The 18,279-nt window shown below is 47.0% G+C and overlaps 1 protein-coding gene across 3 annotated transcripts in view; it reads left to right on the top strand.

Moving 5' to 3' along the window:
• Positions 1-2,562: 2,562 nt before the first annotated feature.
• ANK2 (ankyrin 2) overlaps positions 2,563-18,279 on the top strand; it is a 395,080-nt gene continuing 379,363 nt past the window's right edge. Inside the window, exon 1 of one of the 3 annotated variants that reach the window (XM_080373623.1) lies at positions 2,563-17,677. In XM_080373623.1, coding sequence (XP_080229749.1) covers positions 17,606-17,677 — 72 coding nt within the window. In that variant the 5' untranslated portion in view covers positions 2,563-17,605. The remainder of the gene's footprint in view (positions 17,678-18,279) is intronic. The other 2 variants (XM_080373646.1, XM_080373648.1) reach the window with 2 other exon arrangements.

The following is an 18,279-nucleotide window of genomic DNA, read 5'->3' as shown; positions in this document are numbered from 1 at the left end:
ATTACATTCATGAAGTGCACACAAAACTGAATTTAGCTACTTTTTTTTTAGAAGAATCCTCAGGGGAAGAAATAACAAAGCCTTTGTTGTATCTGGTAACTCTAGCTGCAGAAATAATTCTCACTTACAGATGCATGTTAAAAGTTGTCTAATTCACAAGTTAAGATGGTGACCTTAATGTGCTTTAAAGTGTTTCTTTGTAGACTGGCAATATTTAAAAACCTAAAAACTAAACATAAAATTGGAATGATACAGAAGGTGCAGTTTATGTATGACTAAGACTACTGTTAAATGTGACTTTACATTAATGAAGAGCTTTATTTGTGATACTGTTTTACTGAATTCTATTGCAGGGCAAATAAGACACTAATACATTGGTTTTTAAGTGTGAAACTTGCTTACAAATAGGATGAGCAAGTTATTTTGAAACTGAAGTACATTCCTAAAATACCATCGGAGTCTCTTGAAGGAAACTGTCAATGACACTAGGCATTTTTGCAGCTACAGATTTTGCTGGCAAGACAGGTTAACATTTCTAAATTCTATGCTATCAAATTACTGGAGCAGTGTAGGTAGTTTAATGATACATGTTATAATAGAGGAAAGGTCGGTGACACTGCTGTGTTTTTGCTATCGAACAATACAATGTGTGTTATTTCTACTGAATTATTGAAAGTAGCACGGGTCTAATACCCACAGTGGCCTTGCAGTCAGCGAGAACAGAAGGCAAAGGAGGGGAAAAAAAGGGAAAAAATATTCAAGATATTATACCAAAGCATATTAACTCTACTCAAGCTATCTGAGATAAGAATAGTGTAGGGAAGCAGCACAGTAAGAGTGAAGGAATGTTTAGGGAGCACCATTTATGTGCTGCTACTTGTGATGTAGCCCAATGCAGCTGCAGTGGGAAATATTTACTTGTACAGTCCGTAGGCTCAAGTACCACCAGTGAAGTCTTCATGCTTGACACCCACAAGACTTGCATTAGCATCTGACCTCCCAGCATCCCTCCGGCATGCCTCTTAGGTGGGGAGTGAGAGGATTATCACAAAGCAGTGGAGAGGGGATAGCAGTGATCAGACTAAAGATAGCAGAAGTACAGAGGGGAAAAGTGTGAGATAAGAGACAAAAACTTCTGGGTGTGGAGGGGAAGAACTTGCTAATGGTTCTTGGAAATTGCTGCCATGGGACTGCAGGGGAACTGTGGGGGGAAGGCTGGGAACAAACCTGTGTGACAGGCGCTCCTGTGTCGGTGCCAGCAGTATTCAGCTGTTTAGTCCAGTTGCAGGAATTATTATTTATTGTTGCTATTGTTACTATTATTTATTATTTAGACTTTGACTTACCTGTTATGCTACGTGGGTAAGCTATTTGGTGACGCAATAGAGAGAACAGAGATACCTAGCTATGAAAAGAATTGATCAATGAAAGGTCTTCTAGGCATCTTGCCTTCCAGGCAAGAGATTCTATTTTTTTTTTTTCAATTTCTGTGATGTGAAGGGGAAAAAAACCCCAACAGGCTACCCTGGGTTAGGTAATGAAATTAATTTACGTCAAAAATTCATCCATGCATAAATTATGCATATAATAAATTATTCAGACTTTTTATGTTTTGTGGACAGTTGAGCAGAATTGCAATAAGCTTTGGAGTTTTGCTCTTTCAGTAATAATTCCTGACTTAAACATGTAGCTTCTGTTCCTTTCCAGATTTATATAGGTTAAGTCTTTACAATTAAACATCAGTTTTCTCCTTTTTCAAACTGGTGCAAAAATCTGCTTTAGCAGAGAAGGGTGGCATTTAGTACTTGTTGAAGAAGTTAACAATAGAATTTTTGCCTCTTACTCTCCATATGTGACTTCTGAAGTACTGTCTGTATGCATTTACAAAAGACGCTTGGATTTTTAAGTATGCCAGCATGGTTTATGTAGGGGGTTTTTTTGTCTTTATCTGCTGCTGTTATCCCTCCTCATCAAACATATGCCAGGACGGCTAGGAAGAGCCGTCCATCTATTGAATTTTACCTTGGCAAGAGTTGCATCTGTAAACATACTTTGTATTTCACCTTACTGATGGAGGATGCCTGTAGCGAAGTCTGGCACATCCAACTGCAGTGGGTTAGTTCGTGGCTTACAATTAAACTTCCTGCTCTACTGTTTTTCTCTAGGTTCATCCATTCCTAGGAAGAGTGACTTTTTAACTTTCCCCCTCTTTCCAAGAAATACCATATTTTACTTAAAAAATCAGGACGATACAGTAAAATTACAGGAATTTATAACCTTGGACTGCTCATTTGTTTGCCGATTTTTCTGTCTCCCTTGACTGAATGTAATGAAAGAATGTCATTACGCATATATCTGCCTGGAGCAAAAACCAGCATTGATTCTGCTCTTCATGACCCAGCATAGGGCTGAATCTGAAATTATTTTTAGTGCTCATATCTCTACGTCTCTTCCACTGTTCGCAAGACTCTGCGTGGCAGCAGCAGGACTGTAACTCTGTCCTGTGTGAGGCCTTTGGTGCCAGCAGAACATTAATTTGGGTGAATAATAATAATAAAGTTCTATATTTAAAAAAACCAGCAAGTAACGGTTATGTTTGATGATTGTAGATCTCGTTGTCTATGACCTTGTGCCTCTGAAGGCTGCTTTGATTTCTCCTCTGGTCCAATGTTTCTAAGCTTAGAGGCTGACCTGGTAAGTACTGCTGTCTTCTAGCATGGACTGTTGCTGTCACCTCAGAGGTGCCAACGTGCTGTTGGACTTTGTACAGATAAATTCCTCAGAAGTAAGAGCGACATGAGGAAGAGGGGGAAGAGGATGGGAATGGAAGTGTGCAGTGGTTGGTATGATGGCAACAGAGAGTCACTTGTAATGAACGAGTGGAGGAAGTCAGCGGTGCAGAAAGAGAGCAGCAGGGCCTCCTGGCTGTCAGCTGCAGAGCCACTGCAAGCCTCTAAGGGACACTTGTGCTACCCCTCAGCTGCATATACGTGTTCTCCCATTTTTGTGAATGGCTCCCACAAGCTGTGTTAGTGCACTTTGTGCTGGAAGGAAGAATGTGGTTTTGGTAAAACACCTGTGCTCAAAGGCAGCGGCCTGATCACTCGGTGATTGCCGGATCCTGCGGGTTTTCAGTAGGCGGCAGTCTGCACTCAGTGCAGTGTCCCGCTCGCCACATGATGCTTGTGCCCCGCTGCCCTTTCTACCTTCCCTGCAGCATGGAAAAGCCGCTTTACCTTTGGTTTGGCACCTTGTTAATTTGTAATTCTTGTTTGACTGTTCTCGGTCTTACTGTCACCTGGAGCAGGCAAAAAAGTCGGGGAAAAAAAAGAAATCCTAAAGCAAACTTGCACTGAATTACAGTTCCCACAGGAAACTTGGGATACCTTGAGATGCTGAATTGCTCATGTCTGGGGGATAGGTGTTTGCAGTGAGAGAACTTCCTAAATCTTTATCTGCCTCCGCTGTTGACATGCTGTATTCCCAAAGACTATGCCCTTTTCTTTGCTTCCCTTTGGTAACTAATTCTTTTGCTTTTTATAATTTCTGACGAAGTCTGATTTAACATTGCGTGTTCTACCTGTTTTAACTTAAACAGCTAATACTAGTGTTCTGTGTGTCCTTTTTTTTTTTTTTTTTTCTCTTCCCCACCCCCCTCCGATGTATTATGTATCCTGGTTTAAATCAGACTTTAAGACAGTCTTTGAAAGCTAGCTGGTAAGTAAATTATCTTTTTCTAGAGAGGCTCTAAATCAAATCAGAAAATTACCCTCTGATAGATGACAAAGGCACTTGCCTGCTCAGGTCTCTTAGAACATGGGTCAGTGTTGTAATGCTTACTTAATGGCTCCATAGTGTCTAATGATCTCAGTCGGGATTAAATCATGGGAATAGTGTTGCATAATGCTGTAAAAAATAATTAGATAAGGCATGCTTGGGTGACTTTGAAATGTGCCTGAGTGGGGAAGTAATATGGTTATGTTACCTACAAGCAATTAAGTTTCTGTAGGTGGTGTTAGGGAAGTTGCTGTCTACTAAGAGTGGAATATTGTTCCTAAAGTTAAATATGCTCTATTTACGTCAGTTGTAGCTCTGCAATGGAGGAATATGGCTTGCGTACCTGTGATGTTCCGAGTGTGAGCTAGCTCCATTTGTACCAAAGGTATTAAAGCATTATATTCCAGCTGCGTTTCCCTCTTGTAGCAGGTTAGAAGCCTGGTCCTGCAAGTATTGAAGAGCATTTATTTAAATGCAAGTGCACAGCTGTCGTCTTCCAGGTTTTTACTTTTCTTTTTAAATATGCCAGTAGGTGTTTTGTCAGCATGTTAGAGAAATGGCTGGGAGAACATACTTGATTAATTTTACAAAGGAAAAAAAAATTAGTTCTAGCTGCTTTTTGTTGTGTTGTGAAGATGGGATTATCAGTCCCATCATCAGATAGGCAGTGACACTGGCCTAGGAGTTTGTCCTGGCTGTCACTGCGGGCCGCTCACACCTGCCCTGAGCCCGCAGGTCCTGGTGTGCAGCACTCCGTGGAGCCTGCTGTGCAATGTGCGACCCTGAGGATCTGGGAAAATAATGATGGGAAATTTTAAGCTGACTTCATTGCTGAGGAAGACATAATGTGTAAGCACACCTTGAGTGCCTGGCTTAAGTACCCACGCTTGGTGTACTTGCCAGGCGTTAACCAGAAGTGCTGCAAAGGAGTACTAGCTGCACTGTGTAGTACTTGGGCTTTGCAGAAAGTCACCTTGTCCAGAATCATTAAAGTGCAGATACCAGTTGAACGTGTAACAGAGCCAACCATACAGATCTTCTAATAGTGCCTTCATTCTCAAAGGGTCACTCTGGTGGAGCTGTAAGCGACAGAGAGCTGCAGCACTGGGGCTCTTGGACTTTTCCTTCAAAGTGAGCGGGCACTGTTACAGCGGTAGGCAAGGCCTTCGAACTCGGGAGCTGCCAGTGCCGAGCGATTCTCCAGGGTACTTGGCAACCCACGGGTTTTTGTTAGTTTATGAGCGGAGCCAGGCCAGCTCTCCTATTCATGCCTCCGTTAGCCGGAGCCCGTGCTGACCGCATACTTAGCATGCGGAGCAGTTACCCAAGTCACACCGGTCCCTGCAACACCCGGAGAACGGGGAGAGCTTTGCTTCTCGTTGCCAAGGCGACTCCTTTTCAGCTAGATAAACACTTGCTCGTCACTGCTGCCGTTTTGTTGCCTTGCGGTGTTTGAAGTGGAACCAAACACCCGAAGGTGAAAAGAAGTGGGAGAAAGGTAAAGGGAAGGGACAAACCAGCCCTGGCACTTGAAAGCGAGCGAGGGCTGCGTGGGCAGGAGGGCTGCCTGTGTTTCTGCAGCGGCGTTTCTGTTCCCAACACGTAACAGCGCCCTGACCCCATGCACCCCTTGGCAGTAGCTGGCTGCCAGTAACGCCGTTTGCAAATGTCTAATTACAGTGTTCAAAACTAATGATTTGTGGGTAAAAAAAAAAAAAAAAAAAGGACCTGGAATATAGAGAGGAGTGTGATGAATCTGATGGGAAAAGCCTTCCAGTATGGTGTGGTTTTACTTGACATTTAACCTACCTGATTTCTCTCTCACCTTTTGCAGGGCTGGGGCAGAGGTTGCGGCTCCATCAAATTTAGAGGGTTTTAATCAACTCTTCTTGGGTTTTTTTGTTTGTTTGTTTGTTTTTTTCTTTTCCCCTAGAATTTTAGGTGTGGTCATTCCCAGTGACAGATCACTCACTACCCACTAGCTGAAAACTCACCAAGTCTCTTGCTGTGTCTAACCTTTGTGCTGCCGGCATGGGGAAGGCTGGGGACAGGAGGGGTGGCAGCCCACGGGGCAGGGGGCTCCTGCCTGGGGCTGGGCTGTGGGGCGCCCCTGGGACCGACCCCACGGAGGCTGTGGCCAGCAGAGGGCAAAGCTGCTACGTGCTGTCCTGCGCTGCAGGCACAAGGCAAAGCTTCGGGTGCCTTTGCTATGCATTATGCCCCAGCTGATCATATAGATGAAGCTATATATGTAATTTCTGGGGGAAGAAAAGTCCCCCAGGGATCCTGTGAGCTGGCCAGGTGCGGGGATGCAGGGTTTCCAGTTGCACCAGCCACCAGCCCTGGCTCTCATCCATCTGCCTGTGATGGACTAGAAGGATGCTTTTTTAGTACGTTTGAGAGAGATTTTCATCAAGCTGGGAAAATACTTCTCTGAGGGTAGCTAAAACTACTTGCATCTGGGTTGAATACCCCTGCAGCCTCAGGCAGCAGAGCTATCCACAGAGAAATCTGGGTACTTTGGCACTGAATTACTCTTCACAGTCAGAACGCACCAGATAAATGTGTAAAATTCATCAGTGCAGAGATCTCCACTAACTGGTGGTGGGAACATATATTGTGATTTGTGGGGTGCAGGCTATATGCATTCTGCCCTGTTGTCAAAAGCAAAAAAGCGCAATGAGTATAAAAAAGGAAGCTCCCTAGCTCCTTGTCTCTGTGGAGGGAGTTTGTTCCAGTCTCCCACCCTCTGAATAATTTATATGGAGCAGACATGGTTGAATACCTTTTACCTTCACGCTTTATGCAGTTTTCTCATTTTGTTTTTGGTTGGTTTTTTTTTTTTCCCCACCATGGCTGGTATTTCTATTTGCTTCCCTTTCTCTTAGCTGCTGCACACTGAAATGTGGTTTTGTTGTGAAAAGCAGCTTTTTGTTACCTAGTGTTTTGTGTAGTATTAGTTTGGTATTTTGGCAATACAGCTGCTCCCTCAGATCTTGCCCATCATATCTGGTGCCTCAGTAGAGAGCATCTTGCAAGGTTTAGCCTAGAAGACCTCTTCCAGGTGCACAAATGCAAAGTGTACTTGACCTGTTGGCTCAGTTTAGTCGGACTAATAAAACCTTGGTTCAGAAACGGGTTATGCTGTCTGGTCTGAACTTCACACACTCATCAAAAGAGTATAATTTTAAATCCCAAAGCCCTGAATTTAATCCTTTATGGCAAGTAATATATATCAGTTAGTCTCATGTAACCGAAATTCAATCTTATTACAAGGTAACTTACAGGGTGGCAATTTTCTCTCACTGATTATAAGCTAAAGTCTTCACAGTGGCTTGTACCTGGCGTAGCCTCAAGAAAATGAGGCATTTTTCCAGTGCAGATAAGTTCTTATTCATGGAGGAGGCATGCGAAGGTGAGCTCGGTCATGCTGTGTGCTTGCTTCAGGGGCATCATCCACTGCTGTAAGAGCAAGGTGATTCAGTCAGCACGAGAAGGGCCCTTCCTTTTGCCTCATTTCCCTATCAGTGCAGCGTGTGAATGGCAGCCCATGTTTGAGCAGGGCTCCAAAAACAATGTTAGGTTGCTGTTAAGGAAGAAGCCAGTTCCACTAGCGCCCTTCTATGTTCCATTTTTCTTTGTTATTCTCCATGTTGTCAGTGGTAGACTGTCTTGCTTCTGGTATCTTACACTATGGCAGATACCGAAACATCTATCCATTAACTTGGCTAAAGTTTCAGGCATAATTAATCTCTTCCATACCATGCTGCTTTGATATTATAATTTTTTTTGTTGTTGTTATTCTGACATTCAGCATTCTCAAAACTGAAAGCGGAATTTTGAATCCACTGAAATTCCTTGACTTGCACTGAAACATCCACTGCAGAGCTTATTCTGTATGCCACTGCAATCCATCATCAAATAATTTTCCCCCATCTTCTCCCAGCAATAGCTCTGAGGTGTCTTCTGGTCTGTGTTGGGCTCACCTTGTGTGCCAGATTTGAAAAGGTAGATTAAACTCTGCGCCTGGAGCAACGGAGAGAGTATCAAGCAGCCGCATCTCCTGGATTTTCTACTTGACTTGGTGTCGAGTTATTTTGCTCTCAGATGAGCCAGGTGATTGAGGTAAGCAGATCTACTCAGTGCTTTATGCTTTTTGCTAAGGGTTGGTCTTAAAGGTGGTGGTGCGGGTCTCAGGCTGGCAGCTCCAGCCCATGCCCTGGCCCCGCTCCCTGCCCATGGCCACCCAGCTGGGCACCCAGTGTCTGCGTTTAACACCACAGCTGCTCTTACACCAAAAATCACACCTGTGGAAAAAACACCTTGAGTCTCTTGAAAACTTTAAGCAAGAGGGAATAATTTCCCTTTTCCTATTGATTCACATAATCTTCTTTTTACTTTCTTGTCTTCGGTGCCTGTTCCTTCTCCCTTTGTCACTGGTTTCCTGGAGGCCAGGATTAAAGGTGAACCCCTTTCCCTCTTAACGCTTTCACCTCCTTACTGCAAGTGTGTCTATAAACCCTCCTGCTTTCTGTCAAGTCTGTTGCCACGCTCTTATACTGATGGAAAAAATGGAATAATACAATTTGAATCAGGGGCAAAATATTTAAAGTTATTTGGGTGTCGAAAATGCAGCTGTGCAGCCTAATTGGGTTTAGGCTATATATATAGTTCTATAGCCATATATATCTCTCTCTGTGCATCTATATATAGATACAGCTGCCATGGCAAAATGGATCATCTGCAGCTTCCAGCAGGGAGAGACACACGGAGTCATTTTGCAGTTTTTAAGCCTGTTTGGCACCATCCCCTGTCTCAGATGCCCTGATTACAGCTCCTGTGCTGTATTTTATATCCCATTTGTTGTCGATGGCTGGGCTTGCGGCTGGGTTGGACCCTTTCCTTTAGGGAGTCCTGACAATGTGGCTCACTCTTTTTAACTCATATTTTCTTCCTTTGTTGGTCAGATATACCATGTTTATTTTGTCCTAAATTGTGTATACTCACCTCTGATGTGCAAAAGCAACAATTTTAAGGAATGTTAAAATAGATTAAAGGAAGCGGTAGCTGGTAGGTGTTGGAACTGTGCGTGCAGAAGAGGATGCCCTTCCTTAGGGAGATTCCTGAGGAGTATGCATCGGAAAGAAATGGCTAGAGCTTTCACAACGGGAAGGTATGGCTGTGTGGGCTAACACTGAGTGTGGTCACATCGTTTATGGAGACGGTAACTTGGCCTTTGGATGTAAGGTGGCAGTTTGTGTGGGGAAATGGAGCTACTCCTGCTGAAGCTGGTGGCAGGCCAGGCTGAGAGAAGGGTAGTGTTTTCTGCAATGTTAGACTGGCATCCTGTGCTGGAAAAAGACAGCTTGCCTGCCTGAAAAAAAATGTTATTTCTCTCCACTAGCCCAATGTGAAGGCTGCTGGATGGCAAACAATGTGTCCCACTGTGTGGGCAGATGTTAATCAAACTGTCTGCGCCAGTTGTTCTGCTATCAGCAATCACCACCTTTCCAGATGGTGATGGCTGTCTTGTCCGCTGCTTCGCCCCTTTAGAAAAGGCATGAAACAGGCTTGGAAAGAGGCACGCTGGTGTCACGCTGCCTGTGGCTGAATGGAGTTGGAGTCAAGCCGTGTAAAAAATGAAACAGAAGCAGAGGGTTTACAATGAAAAGTCGGAGCACCTGGTTTGAAACATTTTTAAAATATAACAGCTTTTGCTGTCTCAGTGCAAGAGGTAGGAAAACAGATGCTGGTGCATGTTGTATACAGGTGGAGTCCCAAACACTCCAGGCAGCATCACGTACGAGTTGAACCTGGCAGTTGCAGGAGCAGGAAGGATGAGGAGACGGGAGCTGCCAGCTGGCTGCAGACGGGAGGGTGGAAGCTGTTCCAGGGATGCTACCAGGAGGGCCCAAGCCAGGTTCAAAGGGTTAATTTTAAAAACATTTTTTTTCCCTGTGTCTCAGCACTGTCTTCTTTTAGCTGAGAAGGGAATTAGAAGTGACAGCATACCTCAGGGGAGCTGTTCTCGTGGGGTTTGGATCATGCCTGAAGCTAGATGTACCAAAAACCTCCTGAGAGAGGCTTGGTCTGACAGACCCTTGGACGATCGGCTGCCACCAGCCACAGTTTGGCCGAGCATCTTGGCTTCCCAAGTGAAAGGAGCTTTCCAGTTTTTTGGCATTCACCTCTCTTAGCTTACCAAGATGTTTTCTGAACCAGACATGATGCAGAGGGGCGAGCTGGTGCGATAGGCCCTGCTTTGTCCTGGCAGAGGCAGTGCAATCCCTTCCTCCCTCACTGTCATCTCCTTGGAGAAATGCAGGGAAGGCATGATTCCTGGGGGAGTGCTGGCACAGGTTTTCCTGGTCTCAGCAGCATTCCAGCTCCAAGGGAGCCCTATGTGAAGTAGTGCCTGTGGATGAGGACAGTGACTCAAAGCAGCCCTGCGACACCACGCAACTAGAGACAGCAACATGTGGTGATGCAAAAAATAAGAATTACACATATAAAATAGTAATACCACCAAAAAAGCCCAATAGCTAATGCCCAGCAAATATATTCCTCACGGTACTGTACTTCCCCTTTTTTCTGATATTCTTCTAGATCTACCTACCCTGCAAAAGAGGTGTGAACATCCTTAAGGAGAGAGAGGCAACCTGAGATTCACGGCTGCGAGGTTCTGAGTGATGAGAGCTGCTGCTGGCTCCTTGCACTGGGCAGGACAGACCCTTCTGGGGGGGCTGTACAAGCGGCTGTGGGCCATGGAGAAACTGAATAATGTTCTTGGCCTCAGGAGACCCAGTTGTGTGACTGCAGCTTGGAAATGTCCTGTGGAAAAGGCAAGGAGTAATTTTGTCTGAAAGTAAAGACGTTATTTTTCAGTGACATTGCTCTACTGTAGGTGCTGACAGAATAGCTTGCAGGGATCTCTGGGACTGAACAGAAATGTTAAATGCATTGCAATGGCCAAATACAAACAGATATTTTCAAAGTAATGTGGCTATTAGATAAAATAGCAATCTAAGAAGCACACATGACAAAAACCTAGTGAGACCAAATACTTGTTTTGGTAAAAATTTGAGGTTTTGATGTGATTTTAAATGCAGTGATTCAGAAAGCTTTTTTGTGCTGCAGAGAAGTCTCTCTTGCTGTTTTGAAGTTTACCACAGAAACCTGCTAGAGACACAGAAATATAGGTGCAACTTCTTAAGTCTATCTTCTGCATATCAAAATGAGGATCCTGACATTAGGACAAGACACTGTGTCTTTCAGTATCAAAATACAAAGCCCAGCATCACCTGACACTGCTCTATGCAATATCATGGGCAGCTTGAGGCTCATCAGGTCCATCTGATGAGGTTCTGCCACCATCCCATCTGTTTTGTATTCACCTGACACTGAGACTTGGAGCCACTGGAGAGGAAAAAGAACTGGCAATGTCAATGTAGTGGCTTTTTGACATCAATACAAGCAGTGTGGGAATTGATAGACTTTGTTTCCTGGTACTTATCATGGGCATCAAACTGTAACATGGGGGAAACCCCACGAATTCTACAAATACCACATCATCTCCCACTTACGAGTAAATACAATTGTCATTTTTCAAATTTTCTAGACCGAAAGCTACAGTTACACCATGTTTCAGCTGTTCCCTAACAAAAGGAGACCACGTGTGTCTGAGCTGACACATTGGCTTCTTACTGGTACAGTCAGAATCCTCCTGTAGGCTCCACTACAACCACCAGCAAAACAGGTACAGTGTGGACTCTGTTAGCTGAAGTGAGCTGGTATTGCTCCATACGGTTGTCCTAAAACAGATTAGGTGAAGATTTGGCCAACAGCAAGTGTTAAAAGGAAGAAGAAATAAGAGCAGCCATACACCTGGTGGGACTGAGGTTTCCTTTAGCTCAGCACCCCGTCTCCAGCACCACCCAAAGTCAGTACCCAGGGAAGAGGGAAAATCACTGGATAAACTGATGCTGAAACAGCCCCTGAGCCTCTAGAGTGCAAAGTACTCCTTTTAACTCCTACTTTATTATCCCTTTTAGTAGGCTGTTTTTCAGTTCTCAGTGACACATAGTAAAGAGTAACTGCTCCTTCTATTTCCTGCAGGCTGCCCTACTTTACATCATCACCTTGGAGACAGAAAACACAATTCTGTGCAAAATCAGTATCTGCTTGTCCCGATTCCTGATTTGTTTTCTTTATTGGAAGTGAGGAAGTGAAATGCTGACCCCACTGAAATCCCTGGGCATGTTCTGTTCGGTGCGGTGGGGGCTGTGGCTTTGGGAGCCGAACGCAAGGCAGAGCGAAGGACTTTGGGCATTCCTCACAGGTCATGGCACAGCTCATTGTTTCTGCCCTTTCTGCAGCCCCTTTGTTCTCGAGCAGTTTCCATGGTGTCCCTGCGTTGTGTGTAGACCTGTCTGCAGGCAGCACTCTTCTCCAACACGCCACACAAGATGATTTTATGGGGCGGTGCATCACATCGTATGGCTGCACTGCAAAGCTGTAGCACAGGCTACCAGGCATCAGCTGCCACAAATATCTTGCCAGCTGTCTCACAGCTCTGTCTTTAGAAAGTATGGATTGGTGTTTTTTAACTGAAGGGATTGATACAGATGATGCTACCTAAGAATCCAGCTCAGCCTTTTGCCAGTCATGTCTGGGAAATTAAAATAACAAGAGGAGAGCTCTTACCCAAAGGGATTGTTGCTGGCAATGTAGCGTTGCTGTAAGAAAAAAAAAAAAAAGCAATAGAGAGCATAACAAGAAAGAGCAGCCATGCTGCTTGCTGCAGCACTCTGCAAATTTTACCTTCATCTGACATGGGTGTGAAAGTAGACAATCTGTATGTGTAACACAGCATCACTCCCCTCTCATAGAGACTGGCAAGGATGAAGTCAGGTTCATTTATCTGTTATTCAGCTGTTAGTTCCCCGGTAACTGCTCTGATACCGGAGCGCTGACCCCCTGAACTGCTGCGGCAGGTGACAGGGAGGACCTCGGGGTCCTCCTGTCAGGTACAAGGTCAAAAGGGCTGAGTAACCTGGCCCCTGCTTTTCATGCCCAGGAATAATATCCCTGGAGAAACCCTGAGCTTTGAGGGGCAAAGGCTGTCCAAAGGATAATGATAGAGTGCTTATGGGCCAGTACTAGAAATATTTCAGCAAGAAAACTGGTTATATGAATCTTATAGACTGTTGATCCCAAAAGAACTGGAGTGTAAAATCACTGCCTAAGTGAGAAAGCGGGCAAAAGGGCAAAGCTGTGCTAATGGGGGATTTTAACTCCGGGGCACAGCAGAGGGTACATTAAACAGTGGAAATAAGGCTGGAGGTCTGTTAGCAGGCTGTGTACAGGGATGCCATTTAATCCAGGACCTGCAGATATCAATAAGAAATGGCACAATATTAGAGTTATCATCAAAGTATGGAGAGAATATAACTGAGGATGCAAAGGCAGCTTAGAAACAGAGACATCCTAGTCACCAAAACTGAATACTCTGAGCAGAAAAGAGGCTGTCTTGATTAAGGTGAAACCTGTACTGTGTGTTGGGATAGAACAGGCTGCTCTCCAAAGTTGGGCATGAAAATCAATGGTTTGTAAGTCTTGGCAGAGGTTTTCAAAGACACCTAGAAAGTTATAATGCCCAATTAAATAGGAATCTGTCATCAAAATCCCTTAGGAGGTCCTGAAAATCACCACCACTCTGCACTGCATCTAATTTTCAGTCAGATTTTTCCCCTCTGCTTCTCTCTGTCTCCTTGTGCAGCACCATCCCCAGCTGCCCCGGGCACAGACCTCCAGCTGAAGCCTAAGCCAAGTAGCAGGGCTTTGGAACACAGCATTTGAGCAGCCTTGGTGGAGACAGGAGAGAGGATGGTCCATCCCTGCTAAGGCCACCCAAAACTGATTCTATGGCAGCTGTTAGACACGAGCCGACTGCTGTTTTTCTGCCAGACACGTCCCACCTTTTTGGCCTGTTTTTGTGCCTCTGGTGTGGAAACGTGAAGCCAGATCAGCAGTGAAAAAGCAGGCTGTGCTCCAGTGAAGTTAAGTGTGAGATCTAGTTTCAATGGGTTTTTTTTCTTGGTGGCTGATGGCTAGCGTCTCACATGCACGTACTGTGCACCTGACCTGTTTGGGCTACAGCTTCTGTGCTGTGTGTCAAGGCTGGTGGCGATGATGGGGGGCGTATGTCCTCCAAGCTGAAGGATGCTTTGCGAAGGAGTGTTAGGCAAAGGACAGGGTGTGCTGAGCACGTCCTGTAGAGCAGGGCATGTGACACAGAAGGTGGGACTATAGAGAGGCAAGTCCCCAGCAGACATGATCCTATGCTGCAGAGAGGTCCCCAAAGAGCTTTAATTGACGTAGATGAATGTCATCTTTTTGTGCTCTCCTCAATTATTCCAAGCTGAGCAGCACTGAATCACTACCTGCTTCAGTATCAGTCCTCCTCTTCAAGCGGGGCACAGGCTGGCTGGGAAGCCATGCCCAAAGTGCTGTCTCTATAAGACAGACAACAGTGGAATTGAGAAAATTGGATCATTCTTTATATATCTGTATTGTTTCACCCTGTACGCTGGGGCCTTGCACCACTCACCAGCAGGGCACCGGCTGGTTTCCTCCTCCCTTCCTTGCTGCCGGGAGGCACTAACTGGCTACCAGAGCTGCTTCTTTTTTGCTTCTGACTGAGAAGTTTGTTGCAGCTACAGAAAAAAAATTATGACAGGGTGCCTTGGGCTCTTCAGGGCTGTGCCCATGCCCAACATTGAATTTCTCTGGATTGTTTGGGGTTAGGAGAGAGATTTTTCCACAGTCAACCAGTACTATGGGCTGTATCAGTAAAAGACCATCGGGAGCTTCTCTGCACCACATGAACTACCTAGGACCCCCTGGGAATTTTACTACATCATTGATTTTCCCCACCTGCTCGCAGCAACTCCAGACTGGAAATGGCCTGTACCTGAGTGCAGAGGTGAGGGAAATCCTCCCCCGGCAAAGGCTTGGGAGATAGGAAAGGAGAAGAAAAGCCTCATTATTTTGGGGACAAGTGGTAAGACAGACTTGCAAGAAAACAGGAGGGAAAATGCTCTGATTGTGGACAGGATCGTTGGTGCCATCTAAGACAGGAACAGTGTCACAAGCTTCCCTTGGAGCCACCCTCCAGCAGCACCTTTAAATGCCACAGGCAACAAACTGAAACTTAGTCATGGCCAGAGCACTGCTACCCTTTCACCTGTGTCTTGGTTTTCCACTAATTCCCTCTGCTCCACCCTTCTTGACTAAGTATCCACCTACTACCAGTTATTACTGCTTCTCAGCCCTCCTTATCCTCCGGATCCATCCAGGCTATCTGTGGCCCTGGAGTTGCTGAACTCCTCAGCTGCGTTGCCAGCCTGCAGCAGGCTGGAAAGGTGCTGGCAGTTCCCAGGAATAAACCTGTTTGACGTGCGTGAGGCATTGTGGCACCGGGCACCCTGGCAGGATCCGAGGAGGAGACGTACCCTTGCATGGTGGAGGTGACACAGGCAGGCATTGCTTCTGGAAATGATAGATGGAGAGCGGTAATGGAAGAAATACAGGTAAGCAGGATGAAAGCTCTTGTAGTGAACAGAAAGGTGTATCTTGCAGTTGGTTTTAGCTTGAGTTTTATGCTACTCTAAGCCTGAACTTTCTTTTGTACGTGTTTGTAAAAATGTCATATGCACCTGCAACATTCCAGAAGTAATAGCTTTCCCTATCAAACAGCCAGTGTCTCTTGTTCAGTAAAGACATGCCACATGTTACAAAAAGCTGTGGTGGTCCTTTCAAATCTGTGTGAACCGTTTCCACTCTGCTCTGAAACACAGACTCTTTCAGTCTTTGTTGGGTCCTTGGTAAAATTTAAGTGAAGATTATGGCACAGAGTCACAGCCTATGGGCTAGGTAAAAATTAACAATGACTGAAGTCAATGTAATATGCATGCTGATTATGGGAGAAATATACATGGAGTGAGTGCCAGCTCTCCAAGCCGGTGGGAAGACATATATTTATTTATTTGTAGTTGTGACAGAAGGGGCTGTGTTCTGCCTCATTGGCTGTGCAGCACCTTCACACCTGGTAAGATGTGATAATAATCTGAAATAAATTTCCGTTCAAAGGGAGGTTTTATTCTCCCTCTGTCCCGGGCTCCCACTGCTCGCCCTGGGCTGGCACCAGCATGTGCTCCCGCAGCAAGGGCCAGGAGGTCCCTCGGGGCAGCTGGCAAACAGTCCTCTGGAGAACATCAGCCTGCAGCTGGATCCGGCTGACCACCCAGCTGCTGAAGTGTCAGCAAGGAAGGGATGTAGGGATATGAGGCTGGAGGTGGGGCTAAAGGTATTGGCTAAATCCCCACGCAAACAAGACTAAGTAGTTTCCAAATCAATTAGCTGGTAGGAGTAAATTTAGCATCTCCCTAATGCAATAGAAATCATGGCGGTTTTTGAGTCTGTACTTTCAAAGACTGATTTTAGCTGACAGCACTCGAAAGCAGGAGGGCTGGTAAGATGACATGAACTGGAGCAGGGTTTTGAGCCTGGGGCAGGGCTGGAGTCCAGGTTTGCAGAGGAATGCTTTTGATTAACAGTTTTCCTCCACCTTGTATTAAAGAACCAAGCGAGTTTTGAGAAGAAACTTGACTGAAGCAGCAAATTTCTTTTCTGCTGAATAAGGGGATTTTTTATTTTTTTTTTAGTATGCTAGCAGGCAGATCACTGTATCACTAGACAGGTGTTTTGGTGAGGATTTGTGACGTGGTGCCACACTTAAATGTGAGTGAGCAAAGGTTTCCTCAGCCAGGCAGGCAGGCAGGCAGGCAGGGGTGTAGCAAACTCCTGTGGCTAAAATCTGGAGATAAGTGAGTATAATTAACTGTTGGAACCACTCGCCTAGAGATATAATTTTATTCATTCATTTTAACTCTACGATTTCAAATTGTCTTTCTGACATGTATTTTGTAGCTCCATCGGCTGTTTGGGATTTGCCATAGGAGCCACTGAGGGAAATGGTATTGCCAGAAATTCCTGTCTTATGCAGGAGATCAGACTCTCTGATTATAGGCTCCCTGGTGACCTTAAAATATCTGAATGTAGGCAGTGGGGAAGAATTCTTCCCCCTTCACGTTCCACCCAGATAAAGGCCAAAAGGTGCTCAGCAACCTCAACCCCTGCGTGGGTTTCCATGCCGTCGACTGGCGGTAAGCACACCTGAACATCCCCGCATCGCTCTAAACCCCTCAGCCTGCAGTTTTATTCCTGTATGTTGAAACTAAGCCTTGACCGGGAAGGTCTAATCAGATATTTGAATTCAGAACAAAGCCTCGGGTGGGTTCGGATGCTGCGGCCACCCGCTGGCCTCTGGGCTGGGTCTTGGCGGGGGGGTGGGGGTGGGAGGGCTGCGGGCAGCGCGGAGGAGCGTGTCGGGGGTGTGTGTGCGATGGATGTACGCGTGTGTGTCGGGGGGGGTGCGGGGACGAGGCGGGTCCTCCCCCCCTCCGCGGCGCCGCCCGCTCGCCGCCAGCCGCGGAGCTGTCCATGAGCTCATCGCAGCCCGGCTGCCGGGGCACCCCGCCGCGCCGGCCCCCCGCACCGCCGCGCACCCCCCGCGCAGGGGCCGCGCCGCAGCACAGCCCGGGCGGCGGCGGCACCGCCAAGGTCACCCCCCCCCCCCCAGCGCCCCCCCCAGCCCCGCGGCAGGGGCCGGGCCGTGGGCCCCGGCATGGTGGCAGCCGCGGGGTGCCGCCGGCCGCGGGGCTGAGGAGAGGCGGGCGGCGGCGGGAAGGAGCCGCGGGGCGAGAAGATGGCTTCCCCCGCGCCCCCCGCGCCGGGAGGCGGGCCCTCGCCCCCCGCCGGCCCGCCGCGCCTTCGCCAGGTGGGTCCGTGCCCCGCGCGGGGGCGCGCCCGCGCGGGTGGCAAGTGCGGGGCGGGGGGGGCTGTCGCCGGGGCGCGGGGGCCAGCGGGACCCCGCTGCGGGGCGGCGGGTCAGGCGGGGCCGGCCCCGGGGGGGGGGATGGCCGAGCCGGCGGGGCGGGGCGGGGGGGCAAGTATTGGGCCTCGAGCGCCCCACAGTACCCCGGCAGCGACGGGCGGTGGACGCCATTCCGTTCTGCTCGCCAGTCAATCCAAAACCCCCCATAAAATAACAAAAAAAACCCAGCCAGCCCAAAATGGTTTGAGGCAGCGCACCTGCGCAGGTGTGCCCGGGCACTCACACGCACGGGGAAAGGTGTGCATGCACACACACGCGTGTGTAACTGTCCGGGGTTGTGAGCAATGGTGGTGCAGCGCGGTGCATCTCGTGGTGCATTACTGCTGTAGCAGAGCGAATCGAAAGGCATGAAAAAAATCTTAATTAACGTAACGCAGCAATTTTCAAGCAGCTCTTCCCGCTCTCGCTGTACGCAACGCTTCTCTGCTTATGCCTGTCTCCTTGCAAGAAGAGAGCTGTGGTTTGCAGCAGCTGCTGCATGAATT

This window comes from Falco punctatus, assembly GCF_963210335.1.
Source record: "Falco punctatus genome assembly, chromosome: 1".
NCBI classification, from domain to species: Eukaryota; Metazoa; Chordata; class Aves; order Falconiformes; family Falconidae; genus Falco; species Falco punctatus.
Note: the sequence above shows the minus strand (reverse complement) of the source record. Positions and strands in the feature narration are given on the sequence as shown.